This window comes from Lichenostomus cassidix, chromosome 8 (assembly GCF_008360975.1).
Source record: "Lichenostomus cassidix isolate B80296 chromosome 8, HeHo_3.0, whole genome shotgun sequence".
Lineage (NCBI taxonomy): Eukaryota > Metazoa > Chordata > Aves > Passeriformes > Meliphagidae > Lichenostomus > Lichenostomus cassidix.
The window spans coordinates 10603461-10622594 of record NC_139489.1 but is presented as its reverse complement, the minus strand read 5'-3'; the positions used below and the strand labels follow the sequence as shown (position 1 = coordinate 10622594).

The following is a 19134-nucleotide window of genomic DNA, read 5'->3' as shown; positions in this document are numbered from 1 at the left end:
GGGACACGGCCGCGATGGGGAGCAGCGCGGTGCTCCGTGCGGAGCCGGAGCGGCCCGGGGTTCGCGGGGGCGCGGGCACTGTCCGGCGCTGCTCCGGGAGTGACCTGGGCCGCTGTGCTCCCGCCGCAGGTGGAGGAGGCAGGGCACGTGTTCCTGCTGATGAAGAAGGACTATCGCATCTCCCGCAACGTGCGGCTCGCCTGGGTGCTCAGCCGCCTGCACCAGGTCATCCGGGCCGTGCCCGAGCCCGAGCTGGTGAGTTGGTGCCCGGAGCTGGCTGGTGTCACCGCGGCTGCACCGCCCAGCAGCACCTGCACCCTTCCCAGCATTGGAGCCCGACTCCTGTCTCTGATTGTTCCTTCGGCGTGCCTTGATGTGCGCTCACGTACAGTTTGCTTGTTCTGGCAGGTAAAGTCAGAAAACGAGCTCGATGTCCTCAGCATCCTGCCTAACGGGTGGCAGCCGGACGAGCCCGTGCAGCCCAGGCCCTACCTGCTCGTCCCCTCCACACGGGTCACCTTCCTGGCCCGCCAGTACCGCTTTGTGATTGAGCTCGATCTGAGCCCTTCCACGGGCATTGTGGTAAGCGCAGAAACTGCCTCTCTGTGCTGTTCTGCATTAAAAGAGAAATCCGTTTCTATTTGCTGAGAAAAGGCTCATTGCTGTCAGTGTCAGTCTTGACTTTTGCAGAAGTCTTGCTTTTCCCAGAAGAGAGCCATGCTATGCCCCTGGCTGGGAACTTAATGGCAAATCCTGCTTCTCCACTGGATGCTCAGTGTGTGACTTCTGTTTACAGGAGTTGTCACTTTAATCCAGCTGCCGTTGCAGAAGGATGTTTGCTGCTAGCTCTGCGCAGTGGGACAACCAGCAATGATATTGAAGGTCCTAGAAGATAAAAAAGCTGTTCCCTTTCTCTGTTTCTGTAGGATGACTCAACAGGGGAGATAATTTTTGATGAAGTGTTTCATGCCCTTTCCCGATGCTTGGTGGGATTGTTAAGACCCTTTCGTATCCCTGGTTCGGACATTATCTACCAGCCAGAGATCTTTGTCACCATCCAGGTGTATTCCTCCATCATTGGCTTGCAGTCCCACCAGGTAAGGCTCAGGCTCTTCCTTGGCACGGCGTGAGCAGCTTGCTATGCTGTGTGAGTGTCTTGTGAGCGTGAGGAAAGCAGGGGCAGGTGGCAGCTGGGCTCTTTTATCTGTGATGCTGGAGATTTGTCTCACTAAAGCATGTGGCCTGGTGTGATGCAGAAGTGGGTGTGAGCAACTTCTCCTTTCTGGGCAGGAAGCAGAGGTTTCTCTGCAGAACGCTGCCCTCAGGCAAGATCTTAGAATTGGACCACAGGGAATATTTGCCTCATGTTGAATGTGTGCTTGTTTTTGTTGTTCTTGTTTTGTTGTTTGGGGGGTTGTTTTTGTTTTTAGTTTCTGTTAATTAATTCTTTTTGCCTGTTTTAATTAGCTTGAAGCATTCAAGCAGAGCTTGTATGGTCAAAAACTTGTCTGCCTGTTCCAGCTCTGTAGCAGTGGTTAATTCAAAGATAATTGCCTCTTTGTACAAACCTTGTTCTTTTTGCGCTGGTCTGAGTATGCTGCTTCTTGCTGGAGAGAGCAGCCAGCCCCAGTATTGAGATTTATCAGTGAGATTTCATTTGTGCCAAGGCAGGTCTGTTTAATAAATTCAAGTCTGGTTTATGGGGCCAGTGTGGGTTTTGAAGTTCATCCTTGATCTCTTCCACTTTACAGTATTTTCACACAACATACACATTTCTGATGGTGTATTTCATCCCTTTAATGCCAGGGAAAGTATGTGGTTAACAGGAGGAGCCTCTTAGTCTTTGCTTGCTCCCTCCCCTTCCCCAGCCCTCCCTGCCCAAGCCTTCTGCCAGGGATAGTGTTATGTGAGGAGCATGGCCCTCTCTTTGGTCAGTTCTGAGGTGCCACTGGAGTAAGTGTAGCAGGAATGCCTCCATTTGCCATTGATGTTTTATTTGTCATCTTGTCCAGCAATCCTGCAGACACCATCATCCTGTGCCTCAATATCTCCCCTATTTACGCTATATTGAGCACTCTGAAGTTGCCAAAGTTTTTTTCTGGAATCTCTCTAAACTCCCACTTTGTGTATGAGGCCATGAACTGTGATCTCTAGGTACAACTGGATAATTATATTTCTTTTAGAGAGGAAAAGGCATATGTGTGTATCACTCCCCCAGGAAAGACTCTCTGTGATAATCATTTATTTCTCTTATGTGACCATGAGGTTTTGCCCATATGAGGCTGAGGGAGTGTGGATAACATGCAATATCCCACCAATCCACTGAGGTCTTTGTGTGCATGTTGTATCTTCCTTGCCGCCTGGTTGTGGACAGAGATTGCCTGTACCAGGTGACATCTGTAAACACAGGTGTCATGCCTATCACCCTGGGGAGTTTCTGTGGCAGGCTTACTCTGTCATTCAGCCTCTTTCGTAATGTCCAGTCTAATTGTTTCTTTTCTGTATTTCAATTTGCTATTCCTTTTGGAGGATAATTTGATCAGTCTGTAGGTGAGGTAGGTTAGAACATACAGGCCTTCCTTCCTTAGAAGCATCACACCTCAGTTAATGGCTTCTAACAAGGAACCCACATCACTTTCTCCTGACAACTGCTTATCCTGGTGGAAGGCAAATGAAGTAGAAGTTTCTTGCCCAAGAAGGAGCTTTCCCAAGTGTAATGTGAGCATCTGCTGTGGGGTGCACTGCAGATGCCATGGGACACTACTGCTCACAGGTAGTTGTCTCTGAGCAGGGACAGAGAGAAGTGGCCTGTGCTGTACCTGTGCTTTGTTAGGGACATGTCTGAATTTTGTTGTGCTGAACTGTGTTCCTGTGTACTATTTGGCAGCTGCTGCTATAAAACCTTACCTTGATGTTGACATGTGTGTCCTTGGGCCAGGTGCTATTCCAGGGCTGTCAGCTGGATGAGACGAAGCGCGAGGCCTTTCTGCACCAAGTTTACACACAGCTCTGTGCCTTTGAGAACAAAGTGGCAGAGATGCTTCAGCAACAGTATGAACCCAAACCACAGGTAAGCAGGTCAGAGGTGGTTGGGGTCTCTTGGCTCCCAGGAGCCCCTCTGAGGTGGGGTGGCAAGAGGAACAGCAGTGTAGGTCTGCAGAAGGAATAGCTAAGGAGTTGGTAAGATAATGTTGTGAGATCCAGTAATGAGACATGAACAATGAGGAAAGCAAAACCAGTAAGTGTTTAGAAGGGCTGGTGAGGATGGTTACCTTCCCTAAAGTTCATGTGCAATAAGACAGGCTGACTGTACATCATGGGAGAAATGGTAGGATCTCTGAAGAAGATGGTGGGAGAGGTGATTATGCCCATATTATTAATCTATAAATAGCTGTGAATAGGCCCTTAGTCCTTGTTACATTTCTTGAATGAAAATACTTTCACATTACCGTGAAAACTGGCCATGAAACTGAATAAACAGCTGATGGAGTTTCTAGTACTCCTTGAAATCTGTGGCAGATGCTGTTTAGTAGCCATGGATACATGGTCTGGATTGGAAGGGGCATTTAAAGATCACCTCTCTTGGCCTGCTGGCCATGCTGCTTTTGATCTTCTAGTAGTCAAAGTCATTATTGGTCTGGCTGAGGTTATTTAGTCCTTAATTAGCATTTGTTATTAGAGTTTGGGCAAAAAGGAAAAAAAAAGGCCCAAAATCAGATGACCAAGAGGCTACTGGTGATGTATTGCAATTGCATATCTGAAGTTCTTGGAATCTCTTATCCTAGCTGAAATTTGTATGTTTCAATGCTAAAACTGCCAGTCCTGAAACAGAAAGTAGATTGCCGGAAGTAAATACCTCAACTTGTAAGTCCAGATGGTGTTTTTGCAGTGCTTTGTATGCATTCCTGCTTGATACAATATTTCTCTGATGGTAAACTACCCTGTAACTTCTTCCATGCAAATAGAGGAGAGAGACGCTCTTGCAGGCCAGAGGGACTGGTGAGTCCTGCCACAGGCTGTGGGGTGGAGGTGGGAGGCCCCAGGGGAAGGGCAGGGACTGAAACTTTTTTCACTTTTGAAGTTGTGCTAGCTGTATCATTGTTAACAAGTGTCTGAATTTAAGGCACCTGGCAAATTATAGTGATGGATAGTCAATATTTTTTGCTCACAGGCACAGACTGCTCCCATTTTTATGTAGCAGAAGTTTTGTTAGTTCTAGTTTTCTTTCCCCATCTGCAGTCATCTGGAGCTTTGCAGGGGAGGGTCTTGGCCATTCTCTGTATTAGCAGTAAAAACAAAGCAATATTTTGTTACAGGGATGAACTGCCAGAGCCTTAGGGGGATTAAGGGACTATGAATACAGTAGGTTTCTCATTGGTGTAATTATACAAATTTCAGGCTTTGCCTAGAGGATATTTTTCATGGAAGATGCAGGAGAAGCCTACCTGCATTTGTTTAAATCCACACTGCATAGCAAGGGCCATTTGAGTTAAATGCATAGGCACTAGACTTTGTCCTTATGAGGCACCTTACCCCCTCTACTGCAGTACTTCACAAGTGAGACATAGCTGTCTCTGCCTCTCCTGTGTTTCTGGGCTGAACAGAGTAGATTAAGTAGCTGCTGAATAGCTGCAGCTTCTACTAAATGACAAGGGCAAAAAGAGATATTCACTGTCTCTTTAACTGGGAACTACTTTGCTCCACAGTGGAGTTTTAGGGACCCCAAAGTGTGTCATATTTCCCCTTCTGTGAGAAACCAGATTAGAGTAAAGCTCTGAGCATGCTGCCCCCTTCCTCCACCTTCAAGCAGCCTTGCCCAGCTGTTCTAAAGGGCCCAAGTGACCAGGATTTTAAGAGTACTTAGAAGTTAAAGCTACAGATGTTGTCTGCTGAGGTGCTCCAGAGTTGTGGTGCCATGGGACTGCCAGATTGAAGGTGTTTGGAAGAGCGAGAACTAGAGCTAGGCTGAAATCTGCCCCATGGGGCTTTATAACTTTTCCAGGTGGATTTATCCCCCGTGAGCCAAGAGAGCCCTGGTGACGTGCAGGAGTCATCTGGGAGGAAGCCCAGCGTGTCTGTTGTCACTGCTGATGTTGGCCTGGTCAGCATGGTCCGGCAAGGGATCCTGGCCCTGCAGCTGCTGCCCTCCAACTCCAGCGCAGGTTGGCTGCGTCCTCGGGGTTAAGGTTTGCCCGGTTGTTTGCCAAGTGTTGTATTCCTCCTGCCATAGGCTGAGGTTCATTTTATAAGGGCTGGTGTGTCTGTGGACCTTTCTGTTAGGGATGAAATTTCAACAGAGCCTTTTGCTCTGTATTCTGTGGGCAAATTGTGGTGGTGGGAATGGGGAGGACAGCACTGTGCTAAGTGCCGTGTGTCAGTGTTGGGGAGGCAGTACAGCTATGACCGTTGCTCAGGGCAGTCCAGGGCATGAAGAGCTGTGCCCTGAGTGCTTTGCTGGACCTAATTGGGAAGTTTGCCAGCTCCATAATGCTCTGTGAGTGCTAAACTATCCTCAGGGTTTTCCTTCTACTTTTGCCCTGCCTAAACTTTATCTCTGGTGGATTTACTGGGAGCTGTTTGAGAGGGAAGATGCACTAAGATGCTGCCTTGTTGACAGGTATTATAATAATTACGGATGGTGTGACCAGTGTCCCTGACGTGGCTGTGTGCGAGACTTTACTCAACCAGCTGCGCAGTGGCACAGTGGCCTGCTCCTTTGTGCAGGTATGTCTGCTGGTACCTGGGAGTGGGGCTACCAGAGGGAGGAAGGTGGATTGGTGGTGGTGGCATTCACCTCCAGAGAAAGGGTGCCTTCTCTGCCTGCTTGAGTCCTTGACTGGCTATCTGCTTTGTCCTCAGCACTGCTGTTCTCTCTCAGGTGTCTCCTTTATCCATCCCATAGGTGGGCGGTGTCTACTCCTACGATTGCAGCTTTGGCCACGTTCCCAATGTGGAACTGATGAAATTCATTGCCATGGCCACTTTTGGTGCTTACCTCTCCACGTGCCCTGAGCTGGATCCGCTGAGCCTGGATCTGAATGTGTATCACAAGGCATTTCTACTGTACTCCTTTCTGCGTACTGGGGAGTCCCTGAATCCAGAATATTACTGTGGTGAGGAATGTGCATGTCCTTTTTCCAGTAGATAGAGGTCTTAGAGCACCTCTTTTGGGGTGACTCCCCCAGGCTTGGTTATGTTGATACTGTCCCTTGTCCCCTTAAAGTCATGCCTTCTGTAGGCTCTGGGCACAACTGTTCACACAGCCTCATCTGTGAATGCCCTCCTGATTCCAGGAATTGGGTGGACCAGGGGAAGCTAATATCCCACTGTGTTGGGACTCGAAGGGGGTCAGAACCTCTTGCCCACCCTTCCCTGCACACTGGCTAGCTCACAGGTGGGGATGTTCTGGATGGCTTGTCCTAACAGACCTTGCAGATGGCAGTTTGGATTGAAAAAGTAGACCCCTGAGAACTGTCCCAAACGCCTCTTCTGGCTGTTCTTATTTTGTGATTGTCATTGTCTGAGAGTGTGCCAGGAGAGATTAGTTTAGTTACCAGTAAATCATGGAAACACCCTTTCATGTCCTGGCGATGCGCTGGTGCCATCTGCTCCTTCTGTAACTTGGCAGCAGAAGCCACATAAACTGGCAAGTTTGAAGAGAGCTGGCTTGGGACTTGGAAATGTTGAATCTTAAAAAGATCAGCTGTTTAAGCTCAAGGCTTCCACATCCCAATACCTTTTAAAAAGCACCTAGGAATTCAGAGCTTTGCAGGGAAATCGGTAAAGCCCCAAAGCTTGCTGTGTGGCTGTTGAAACAGATGTGCGGTTTCTGCCTGTCTAGGTTGAATGTGGAATTCCAGTGTGTGCCTTATCACACAAGCTGTCCCAGAGGAAGCAGTGCCTGGCACCCCACCCTGTCCCTTTCCCAGGCCTCTTGGCCCCACTAATGAACCTGTTTGCTGTATTGCAGAATCAGGAGTGGGTGTAAGTGGTGCCTGAAGGATGTACTGTTCTTCAGGCCAGCGAGTGTTTTTGGCAGCTTTTATAAAGCCCATAGGGAGGCCTGTTGTTGCAGCATGAGGCTCAGGGGAGCTGCTCCCTCACAAACCCATCTCTGCCCTTTGCAGTGTCCCAGCACAGGCTGTTCAATGAGCACCTGGTGTCTGCAAGCAGCAACCCTGCGCTGGCAATGCGGAGGAAGAAGCACACGGAGAAGGAGGTGCACGCCGACCTCGTGAGCATTGTTTCTGTCCGGCTGCGTGAGGGCTACAGCATCCGTGAGGTCAACATCACAAAAGGTGACTCTGCTGCCTTGAGGGCTGGAGACTCAGATAGGACTCTGTTCTCAGCTGCTTAGAGGAAAGCACAGGGTCTGCTGTCTCAGCAGAGTGGTGATACTATGGAGGAAGGAGCTATTTTCCCCAAACTCTGTTTTCATGAATAATTGCCTGATGCAGGGCTGCCCAGTATTGTGTGGTTATGCACTTGCCAGTGCAAGCAAGCATCCTCTGTGCTTGTGCCTGGGGAGGAACAAAGAGTGATGCTCTGTATCTTGGAAATTATTCCCCACAGTTGCAGAGAAACTAGTGACAGAATTGGGGTTTGCAGCGTTTTTTGAGAGTTGTATATTTCTCCTTTTTCTCATCCCTTTCTAGTTCTTTGCTAGATGCACTCCAACATATTAACACAAAATTGAGTTCTTTGGTGCAACAGATTTCTTGCCTCCAAGCAATAGTCTTCCAAAGGAAGAAATTGGGCAAAACAAGGATATTGTTAGGTGAAAGTGTCAGATCAGTCACAATCAATTCTAGAGGATCATAAAACCTTCCAGTGATCCTGTTCTGTTACTTGACTCACTAGACATGCACCTGAAGTGTTAGAACTAGCTGCTCACTAGGGACCTTGAGGGTTTTGATTACCCTAAGGAGTGCCAGTAAATCCTACCTAAATTTCTATCTCCAGCTGTGACTAGTGGTAATACTTTAACTGAAGGGGAGATAAAAAAATCCAAATGCAATCTTATTAGTACACAGAACATGTTTTATGTCATGGAATCAAAGTCTGTGATATAAGTCCAAAACCATTCCAAACTTGCCCCGCGATGTTTTCTGTGAATTTACTGTGGTCTGCCTAAAAAACATGTAAATACCTTCTGCCACTGCTCTGGTTGGAAGACTGCCCAGAGCTTCATTGCTCTTTCTCTAGCCTTGTTTCTAAATTCTCTGGGACCAAAGTAGACCTGTATGACTATTAACTTTAATTAAGTTTATCCTCCTTCTCTGACTTGCACAAACTTATTTAACAAGGTCTTTCTCCTTGTAATCTACCTTTTGGCAGGTTAATATTAAGCAAACCAATATTTCACCTTTCTTTTGTAAGGGCAGGCTTTCTGTTTTGTTTATTCAGCTTAATAGCTCTTATTTTTTGTCCTTATGTTTTGTTTTCAGTTTGATCTCACTTTTCTGAAAACAGTTGATAAGAGTGTTGTAACTGTGGTTTTATCAGTGACTTGTTCAGCAATGTTAATAATTCCCTGCTTCTGAAGTAAAATACCAAATCTGATAGACCAGGAATCATGTGAACTTTCTCCATGATTGTATTGCAAAAATCCCTGAATCTTTCACAAACCTTTTCTTTCAACTGATGAGTCCTTGGGGCTGTGTTATTAGGTTTTTCTTGTTTAGTAGTCCCTACATGTGCTGTCATTCACATGATAGTACTCCTAAATTCATCTTGCTCATTTTACCTCTCTGTTCCTCTGTGATGCCTGGGAATTGCAGTTCTTCTGCTTTGATGCATCTTACAAAATGCATAGATCTAAATCACCTTTTTTGGTGGGGGGAAGATTGCTAGCAATCATATTAGGTGGGATAATTTCTAAAGCTGGTCTTCCAGGAATCTCCCTAATTTCTTGTTTCAGGAATTTTCTATTAAAAGTAAGTATCTGCTAAGTTTTCCCAGTAAGACAGCTGTTCTAGTAATGTCTGCAGATTGCTTTCATTAGTGTAGGTGTGCTGTGAAATTACTTCCCTTAAATCCAGGCAGCTTAGATCCATTGCACTCTCCTTGTCTAGGAATGTCTGCGAAACAGTGTGACAAATCCATTCCTGTCCATGCTCAGTGTGTTTTATTCTTTTGTGCACAAATTCACTTATAGCTTGGGCAGTGCTGGGTAAAAAGCCTTTCTCTTTAATCTGGCAGCAATGCTGAAGTGCTTTTAGTGACTGTGTAGTCCTATATAGAAATGCTGGAAGAGCCTTCACCAGGTATGAATCATTCAAAAAGCAGTCAGACAAGTTCATGTATCTTTTGGCACAAAGGTGTAGCTACAACCTCTGGCTCAGGATATTGTAAAGCAGTGAATTCCTGCACTCTGGAGGAATGTATTAGAAATATCACCACATGTTACCATGCTCCCTGCACTTTCCTCCAGATATCTGCCTGCTGGCTCTTACTCCTTGGAATGCTAAATGGGTTGGTCTCCCATTTTTACAGGAGCAGAGAGCAGAAGAGCAGCTGCTGGATCAGAGTTACTGTCTGTGGTGAATAGCTGTGGGCAGGTGCACAGTGAGGAGTAAGAGTAGGAAACATACATGATAATCTCCATTCTCCTTTCCTTTTTTCTTCCTTTGAGCCTTCTCTAACTCTTTGCAGCTCAGGGGCTCCTTGGGCCAGAAATACTTCCTGTGTATTTTTTAGAAGGAATTATAAATGAAATGTCAGAGGTATCAAAAATACAGTGCATATTTCTATGCAGTGTTCAGAATAGTAGCAGATAATGTTGCTTATACTTTGGAAAGGCTAAATGCTCTGGGGAGTTGCTGAAAAATTTGCTGCACTAACAGGTTAAAGTAGAGTTGACAAATGATCAAGACATTTAGACGTTCAGCACTGCCTTTGCTGAGGGAAAGCATGTTTGGCTAATCAGGGTTCTCTGAGCCATTCTACAAAGAAGTGTATAACAAAGAACAGTTAATTAACCTGAATTGCCAAAACTTGCAAACTAAAGGCGGTTAAGGAGCCAGCTGGCTGTGGAGCAAGAGGAAAAAAGTGCAGTTGTGGACTTTGACACTGCTGCTTTTCTCCTTCACTTTGCCAAAGACAAAATAGAATAAATAGCTAGCTTTGTGCTCAGAGTTGCCTGGAGAGGTTGTGATATTTATAAGTGCTCTGGTTACCCTCACTGTTTGATTTTTATATATTTAGGTATTTAGGAGGCAACTATGGTTAGTTAGGAATGCAGAAGTGCTGGTGGAAGGGAAAGGATTGGAAGATATGGAAGCCAAAGAAGCTATGGGCCATGGTGTATAATGAAGCCCAGCTCTTTTACTTTCTGGGACATTGTCAGGGGATTTCCCTCTGTAACAAACAAACAAACAAGAAAAATCAACCAAACAAAAAAAACCCACAAACAAAACAAAACAAAAAAAACCCTCACTGACTATTTTGTGTTGAGGGCAGTCTGGAGGACCATTTTCAAAACATCATGTTCCTCTGTGAATCAGTCCAGCACTAAAAATGGCTGGGCACTAGCTGGCCAGTGAGAATGGCTATTCTCAGTGACAGGAATTGGGAAGAAAAAGTGAACTTTCAAAAAAACAGCTGGACTTTGTGAAGGAAATCAAAGTAGAGAAAATTTTATTAGCTATAAAGTCAGGAAAGAGATTGCTTTGCAGTAAGAAAAAGCTAACGATTCATGTAGGTGTAGCTTCAAACGAAGTAAATATTTTTCCTGTGTTTTTAGTTTTGGTTGTGTGGGATCATAGGAGTGAAGCCAGGATGACTAATGGAAACAGAGGTGGAAGTCAGAAATATTTTCATTAATGATCTAAGCAAAAATGTGGGAATTTACTTATCATGTTTGCTGTTGATGAAGTGGAAAGGCTTTATTATGAGAACCAGAATATTGTGCAGAAAGCAGTGGATGAGTCCTAATGCAATAAGAGTGAGGTGACAGTATGAAATGAAAAGAGATGAATTTGTAAAATCTTGTTTAGCCTCTCTGATAAGCTAAGCAATCTTCATAGGAAACAACAGATGGTACTATCCTGGCAAGTGCATTTATAATAACACAAACCATGCATTGTAAAAAATATTAGTGACCTTAAATAAAAGCCTAGTAATCCCCCAGATGAAGTACAGGTAAAACATAGTATACAATTTTGATTATCTTTGTTCAGGAAAGATGAATTCTTAAGGTGCACAAAGGTCTGGGTCAGTTAAGGGGAATGAATGTTCTGTCACAGTAACAGCTGAAACTGGGTAAGGATTTCTTATGCACACTCCTTGTCAATGTTACAGATATGAAGCTTCTCAGAATAAAAATAATCAAAAGAACAACTAAGCATGAATTTGGCATGTAGAAGGTGTCTTCTAAACATTGATGGGGGGAAGAGTACTCTAAGAGAGCCTCCCAGCAGGGACAATGGGAGCAAAAAGATGGCTTTAAAGTGGAGCTCAATCAGCCTGTGGAGGGGATGGCATGAAGTGCCTATGACAGCAGCAAATGCAACTCTGCAGGAAACAGAGCATCCAGGCTGATGATCTGTTCAGATGGTTTCCAGCACATCCAGTCACTTATCACACAAACACTGCAAGTCTGGCAAACTGTAGAGCAGGCTGGACATAGAATAGATGATCGAGCAGTTGAAATCACAGTGTGGTCATGTGTTTTCCTGGGATATTTCAGTACAAATACACATGCACAGTCAGCAGGAGTGGGACAGCTCTCTGCTCTTTCAGCTCTGCAAGGCCTGCTGTCAGGTGTTTGTGTTAATCTTGTTAGACAGGCCTGCTTAAAGGAAAAGGTAAAAATATACAGTTTGAAGAATAGGTGACTATTCATTCTTAACATCTTAACTTTGGGAAGAGAAGGTAAAGAGTAAAGGTAAAGATGGTGAGAAGCTTTGAAGATTGAAGTTCTAGATCGCATGAAATACAGTCTGTGCGGGATGAATAGAGATTAATTCAAGGATTAGGCCTCACCTTTTAGGTTGTTTATGATCTGTGTCCATGAGATGTCTGTGTTTCTGTGATGGGATGGATTAACTCTGTGCAGTGTGGATGACAAAACTTTATACTTTAATGGCCCTGCTTATCTGTACAAAGCAATGATTTTCTTGCAAACAAAGATGAGGGTGTGAAGAAGGGAGCCCATTGCAAATGTCAGCACCTCCTCTGAGTTTCAGTTGCCTTCTCTAGTGTAGGTAGTACATGTACAGTTAAAGAATTGAGAACTCTTTATCAAATGCTACAGTGCAAGCAAAGCTTCCCTCAGTTGGAGAGGATAGTGACTTCAGCTAAAGCAAACAGTTGTTAGATTACTTTGTCCCCCTCAGCAATCAAATGATCTCATGGTACTTGTGAATCCCTGATCAGAGGTAAAGCTCAGATATGTTTGGAACAAGCACTTGAACTTGGATCTTCCTCTCATGCAGGTGGGTCTCAGCTGGAGGTGAAACTAGTGCTGCTTTGGAAGCATAACATGAGGATTGAGTACTTAGCTGTGACACCCTGGCCCCTGGACCCATCAAAACGCAGCACTTGGGTGGAAGTGACAATGGAGGGAAGCTATGACATTTTGCATGACATCAGTTGCACCATGAGGAAGCCTATCACCAGTCTGTACCGCACCACAGTCATCCGGCGCTTCTGGAACACCTTGCAGAGGTGAGCTGGACCATGCCCAGCAGTTTGCAGTGTCCAGTGTAACCAAATAATTCCTTCCTTGGCATAGTAGGACATGGCTTTTGCAGGTGGCCATCCCAACCCAGGGTTGAAAAGCAGTATGCTCTGAGGAAGGGGCATGATTGGCAAGAAGCTTGCTGTCTAGCCAAGGAAAAGACTCGAACTGGTCTGTGACCTAGTTTGTAAGAATGCCTCAGGGTCATGGTATTGCTGCTCCCGAATCTGGATACTGGGATGCAAACCTTACCTCTGACTGCCATCCCATGGAGGCCATGTGTTCTTACAGCACACCCATCAGCTGTGCTGTGTGGTCACACTGAGAGCAGCAAACAACACACATCGTGTCTCTGGGGCTGAAGTGCCTGTGGGTCACAACTGTTTCCTGGCCAGGATGACTGTTACTCCCAGCTATTGGGCAGATTCCTTTTCTAGCACTTCATTTCAGCTCTGGTCATCCTCTGTATGTATTAGTCTGCTACACTGGAGCTCCTTTAACACAATCTTTGCACTTGGGCATGGAGCTGCAGCACTGCCCAAGAGCTCTGTTGGTGTAGATGGGCTCCTGGTAAATAGAGCTGTGTGTGCAAGCCCTGTGCTGACTGGGCCAGCAAGGGGGAGAGCATGGGCTTTTGTGGCTAACTACCTCTTCTTTTCCAGCATCAACCAAACAGATCAGATGTTGGTGCATCTGCAGTCTTTTGACACAGTCCCAGAACACTTCACCATTCCTGAGAGCACCAAGAATGGGGTGCCCCTCTTCTACATCCCCCCAGGCTCTACCACTCCGGTATGTTCCCTCTCTCTCCATTTAGTGGGGGACAAGTCATTTCCCCTGCCTGTTCTTGTACTCAGGCTTCATCTCTTGCTCATCTTGTCTTCAACTTGCCCTGCTCAGAGAGTTCAAGTGTGGTACAATGAACATCCCATGCCATACATGTCCCCCTATGAGACATCACCCCGAGTCTATTGTTGCAGCTACACCTCTAAGCCCAGCAGCAAGTCTCCTGAGTGTGCTGTGAAGCCTTGCCTTGTAGTGCTGTGATGTGTGACACTGACAGAAAGGCTGACATGCTTGCTTTTGCTGTGCTTTTTCAGTGGATATCCCTCAGGCATGGAGTTGCTGCTGGCAGTGCAACCAGTGCTCTGGAGATGTAGCTCAGTACTGTCAGGTGAAGATACACGATGTGCTGAATAGTTGTTTAATAGGCTCATTGCTCTGAGCACTCGTGTGGAAGGTGCAAGAGAAATACTTGTCATCTGCACAGCAGAAACTAAACAAAATATGAGCTAATAGTTTCCACTGCAAAATTCAAACTCATTGAAACTCACCAAGCAGAAGAGCCAGCATATTATCTGTTCCCTGCTACCAGTGTCCTTGGCATAGGTGGAAGAGGACTAGCCGATATTAAAGCTAGGGGAGCTTTAATTTCAGAGAATTATCCCTTTTATGTTATTGTTTAAGCCATTCTTTAGGTTTGCCTAGTACATTTTCCCTGTGTAGGGTTATGTATCCCACAGTATATCTGGAACATCCCCTTTTATGGCTAACCACCACTGTATTTCTATGTCAGCAGAGTTGCTATGGTTGGTGGAATCAGTGTTACCATACAAACCTATTGGAGTTGCCCAATGCCACCCATTCTGGCACCCTATTTGCCTGAGCACTCTCAGATGAGTAATCTGAGTGTTTAATTACTTTGCTGACACAAGCCATATATTCCCCTCTCAATCAGAAGGCACACCATTACATATGCCATCTTTTTCATGGTTGATTTGCTTGATGCTAAGTAGTTAAATTCCTAATTAACTTGACATTTCAGGAGCCTAATTTATTTTTGCTTACTCTGTACTGCTCGTTTCAATGTGAACACACTTATTCTGTTCAGAGGAAATTACCCAAAGCCAGGGATGTGGCCTTCTTGGCCTACAACAGCTCAGCAGCTAGAAAAATTCTTGCTCCCTCTGAGTGGAGAACTTTCATGCTGAATATTGTCCTGTCATTTTCTCAGGTATTATCTCTGCAGCACAGTGGGTCTGACTCAAGCCATTCCCAGTTTGCCTCCTACTGGAAGCCTATCCTTTCCATGGATGCCAACTTCTGGCAGAGGTGGCTGCACATGCATCGTATAGTCGTCCTTCTGGAGCATGACACGTATGTAATGGGCAGGACTGAGCTCAGGTGCACACTGTGGGGCAGCCTGGGAAAGCAGGGTGTCCAGTTCAGCCCAGCTGAGGAGTTGCAGCTCTTTTGCAAGTGCCTGTGGCCAGGGGAAGGGTTTCACTAATGGGACCTGATGGGTGGTGAAGGTTTCTCTGAGAGGGACAGTGGGTTGGGAAATCATCTTTGTTGAGAGCAGGAGGATAAATTATTTCTCAAGTCCCTCTTGGGTTTGGATTTCCCTATTCCAAGGGTGTGGGAGCATTCATTTGGGAGCTAACCCACATGTTTTTGTTTGCTGTTGGAAAATGTCTTTCCCAAAAGCATTGCTTTCCTGAGGCTGGTCCTCGTTGCAGAGTTATGTGAATAATAGTCATCTACTGCATGGAGTGAGATAGAAAGGATACAAGGGGTGTAGTGTGGAGATTCCAGGGCACTCAGGGAGTGTGGCTCTCACCAGTGCTCAGGGGAGGTGCTTGTTCATTGGCTGCTGGGGAGGAAAAAGGCTGATAGACCAGTCACAGTAGGATGGATGTAGCATAGCCTATGTGGGTTTTGGGGGAAGAAGAGAAACTGCAGCTCTGAAATGACTTTCTGCCCCACCCTGCAGGCCTGTGCCCAAGCACCTGCACACGCCAGGCAACAATGGCCGCTACAGCACCATCCAGTGCCGAATCTCCCACTCGGCGCTCACCTCCCTGCTGCGGGACTGGAGCAGCTTCGTGCTGGTGGAGGGCTACTCCTACGTCAAGCTGATCCACGGGTGAGTGCCTCTGAAGCAGTGCTGTGTGGGGAATTGGGCACGTGGCCAGACCAGGGATCTGGTTAGACCGGTATGCAGTGATGGGCCTGAAGCAGATGTTTACAGGAGAGGATGAGAGCTAGACAAGGGGGTATGAAATCCTGCAGTTTCTGAGCTGTTTCATTGTGTTCTAGGCACAGCCCAGAGGGAGAGGGAAGCCAGCTGGGGGCTTTCTGCATGTTAGCACTGATATGTGTTGCTATGAAATTGTGTGGGCTATTCAGCTCTGTGGAGCAGACCTCTGCTTGGTCTGGCATAACAGAGCAGTGAGATCCATTCCCTGATATCAGCCCTGTCTTAATCCCTCCCTCCCTAGCTCTGAGGATCTTACCCCTTCCTCGTTCTATGTGGTACGAATCATCTCCAAAGCTCCCTGCATGGTTCTCCGGCTGGGGTTCCCCATTGGCACACCTGCACAGGCCAGGAACAAGGTGAGAGCTGGCTGTGTGCTTCGTGGGGTAGGAGCAGAGCAAGAAGTTCTGAATGTGGAAATGGTGGGCTGATCACAGGCAGCTCTGTGGGCAGCTACCCTCTAATAAGTAACTACTGCGTTAAGGTTTAGATGGGTGTGAATCTACTGTAACAGAAAGGGTCATTTGGGACAAATTTACTTTGTTAAGTCTATGAAAGATCTACACCCAAAGACTCAAAGATCAGTAGAATATCTGGTCACATGGATGTTTTTCCCACTGCTTTATTCAACTTTGGGGCTTGAAATGACTCAAAGGTTATCTAGTCTATCCTTCTGACCAAAGCACAATCAATACTATCTGCAAAGAACAGCAGATACTTGTCTGACTCATCTGTAAAGACCTCTGTGATAGATATACTACATATTCCCTGGGCTATCTGTTCCCTTAGATGGTGAATTGCTTATGTATATTGACTCTATTGGGCAGGAAGGAGTTAAGAGTTAAAATGCAAACAGTTCCCCACACATAAGCAGTACAGGGAGAGAGAAAAAAATAGTACCCAGGAAGTATTTGCAGAAGATAAAAGTCTGCTAGATTTTTAATAACCTTTTTGTATCAAAAGAAATGGACTGCCCTAGTCAGATGCAGAAGGTGGAGTTAATGTGTAGACTGATTCTCCAGTTACAATAGCTGAGATAAGTCCAAGTGTTCCTAGGTAAAGCATAATGAGAAAGATGCCCTGTATTAAACTGTGTGAACTTTTTAATATAAACAAGAGGTTTATCATTAAATCTAGATCTTTTATCTTCATGAAAGAAATCTTTGGTTTGTCTAACTTAGTTTTAGTATTAGAGATTAGTCTGAGGAGAAGCTGACAAACATGGGAAGGACCACCTCTTTCTGAGATGGTGAACCCAGATAATACTAAACGTTCTGGCACTCTGGAAGATCTGCCCTTTCATGTCTTTAGGGGACCCAGGACTTGGGCACTGGTTGCTGGACCAGCATGTGGGCTTGGTAAAGGTAAAGTGACAGGTTTTTTTTGAAGGAGTTCCCTCTGGCAGGTATAAATTAATATCTATTTCATGAAGAAGGTGTGAGACAGGCACCATACCCTGCAGCTGTGGACAAGCTCCAGATCATTGCAGCAGGAGGTGTATGTAGGTCATAAATTGTATCATCCACAATCTCTTTTTTTTTTTGCCTGCCATAGAGCTGATTAACTACCCAGTGTGGAGGATGGCAGTAGAACTTATCCTGCTTTGTATAAGGGAAAGGGGGTTTTGTGCTGAGCAATTTAAATTTCCAATGCTGAAGGGGAGGAAAGCACCGGGTGCATTTGACTTTCAGAGAGCTTTTTGGTGAGATTTTGTATAGGGCACAACTGTAGAACTGTAGCAATGGGGTGTCATAAAACAGAAACTGCCTTGGGGAACAAAGCAAGGAAGTTGAAGAAGTGCTCTGTTTCATCACAGCAGAAGCTGTTTGTGATTTTCCCAATCTGTTTTCTAGTCAAAGGGTAAGGAACTCATTTGCAGAAAGGTAACAGGTACTGAGCTGGGAAAATGTGCAGGTGGCACAAAGCTATTTCAACCTCTGTGACACCTAAGCAGCTCAATGGTTGCTGGAAGCCAGTATGGATAACTGCAAAATAGTGGGATTTGGGAGCTTAAACACCATTAGTGATTCTGTGATACCAGCATGAAACCATGAAGGTGACCCAAGGGGCAGCATAGTGCAGAAAAGAACTCTTGTTTAACATTTGGGTTTGGACACATTCCTTTCCTTGAAAAAGGCATAGTAATGATGGGAAAAGTTACTGAAATAATTAACGTTGAGGAAGATGGACAGCTGCTCTTCTTCTGTTTGCCTGCAATGGGAATAAAAACTGAAAAAAGTTGAACAAAGATCATGAAAAGAAACATACCCAGAGAAATTTCAAAGAAGACACTGGGCTATTGTGGGAATCAGATGCTGGTGTGGGTAGACCCATATTCAGAGCTGCTAAAAGCTAAAAAGAGTAGTCAGGAAGTCATTGTGAAAAAATTAACCTAAAAAATAACTCAAACTCCTGCAACCTTTTGCCATAAAGGTTTGACAAATGAATGTGATAGTGGGGGAATACATAAGACAGAGCCTGACTGTTCCCACAGCTGATATGGACTAGTTTACATTTACTGTAGGCTGTTGAGGAGAGGAGGAGGGAAGAATGAGGGTGGGTGCTTGAGCTGTTTCTGTGGAGGAGCTGGCATGCAACTAATTTGTTTTTAATCCAAGTTTTGGAAGGCAATATCTTCAGCCTTGAAATAGTCTTTGGGGTTTTTTTAACCTTCCTTTTGCTTTTAAAAATACTTTTTGTTGTTAAAATAGGGACCAAAGAGCCTTGTGTCATCTTGACCTTGGTCCTCCTAGTGCCTCAGAAGTAAAATGACTTTTAACTCCTGCTCTTCCGTGTATTCAAGGAGTGTTTTGTTCTTTTCGGTCAAGCTCTTGTTCTAGACACTTATTTTGAGTAGTTTATGTCTCCAAAGTTGGTCACATTTATCTTTTGCTTTTACCATGACAGATAGTTGAAGAGTTACGGGACCGAATCTTGCAGCTCCGCTTTCCCCACAGGGTCCAGAGCAAGGAGGCAACTCCAAAAGCAAAGAGGAAAATGTTGGGCAGTAGTTCTCCCTCCAAGTCTCCACCTGTGGCTGGGGCCCAGTCGGCCCTCTCAGACAGACCCTGCCTTGTTGTGCTGCACAAACCACTGGAGAAGCTGCTTATCAGGTAGTGATGGAGTACCAGGCTGTCAGCACAGTCCCCTTGCCCTGGGAAGTGGGAAAGAAGGTCTGTGGATGGTGCTGCCAGTTGCAGGATGAGAGTGCTGTGAATGAAACTGGTGCTTGGGGTGGGTTTGGGTTGCATGGCTGTGAGTTGCATCAGGGGTTCGTGGTGGACAGGCAGATTTGTCACTCCTAATTAAATATAGTGCAGAAGTAAATTTAGGTACTGCTGTCTGAGCAGGATCCTGTGCTGGGCCAGCCATGTTCTGCTGCTGGAAGATTGTCCTGGGCCCAGCAAGTGGGTTG

The 19134-nt window shown here is 45.6% G+C and overlaps 1 protein-coding gene across 6 annotated transcripts in view; it reads left to right on the top strand.

Moving 5' to 3' along the window:
* Positions 1-19134, top strand: part of SZT2 (SZT2 subunit of KICSTOR complex) — a 54344-nt gene that overhangs the window by 167 nt on the left and 35043 nt on the right. For 5 of the 6 annotated variants that reach the window (XM_085067823.1, XM_085067824.1, XM_085067825.1 and 2 more), the window contains exons 2-15: positions 130-255; positions 409-582; positions 927-1097; positions 2939-3070; positions 5003-5162; positions 5618-5724; positions 5903-6113; positions 7128-7298; positions 12438-12669; positions 13345-13474; positions 14697-14839; positions 15456-15608; positions 15964-16078; positions 18627-18832. In XM_085067823.1, coding sequence (XP_084923949.1) covers positions 130-255; positions 409-582; positions 927-1097; positions 2939-3070; positions 5003-5162; positions 5618-5724; positions 5903-6113; positions 7128-7298; positions 12438-12669; positions 13345-13474; positions 14697-14839; positions 15456-15608; positions 15964-16078; positions 18627-18832 — 2231 coding nt within the window. Of the gene's footprint in view, positions 1-129; positions 256-408; positions 583-926; positions 1098-2938; positions 3071-5002; positions 5163-5617; positions 5725-5902; positions 6114-7127; positions 7299-12437; positions 12670-13344; positions 13475-14696; positions 14840-15455; positions 15609-15963; positions 16079-18626; positions 18833-19134 lie in introns of those variants that run through there. The other variant, XM_085067826.1, reaches the window with a different exon arrangement.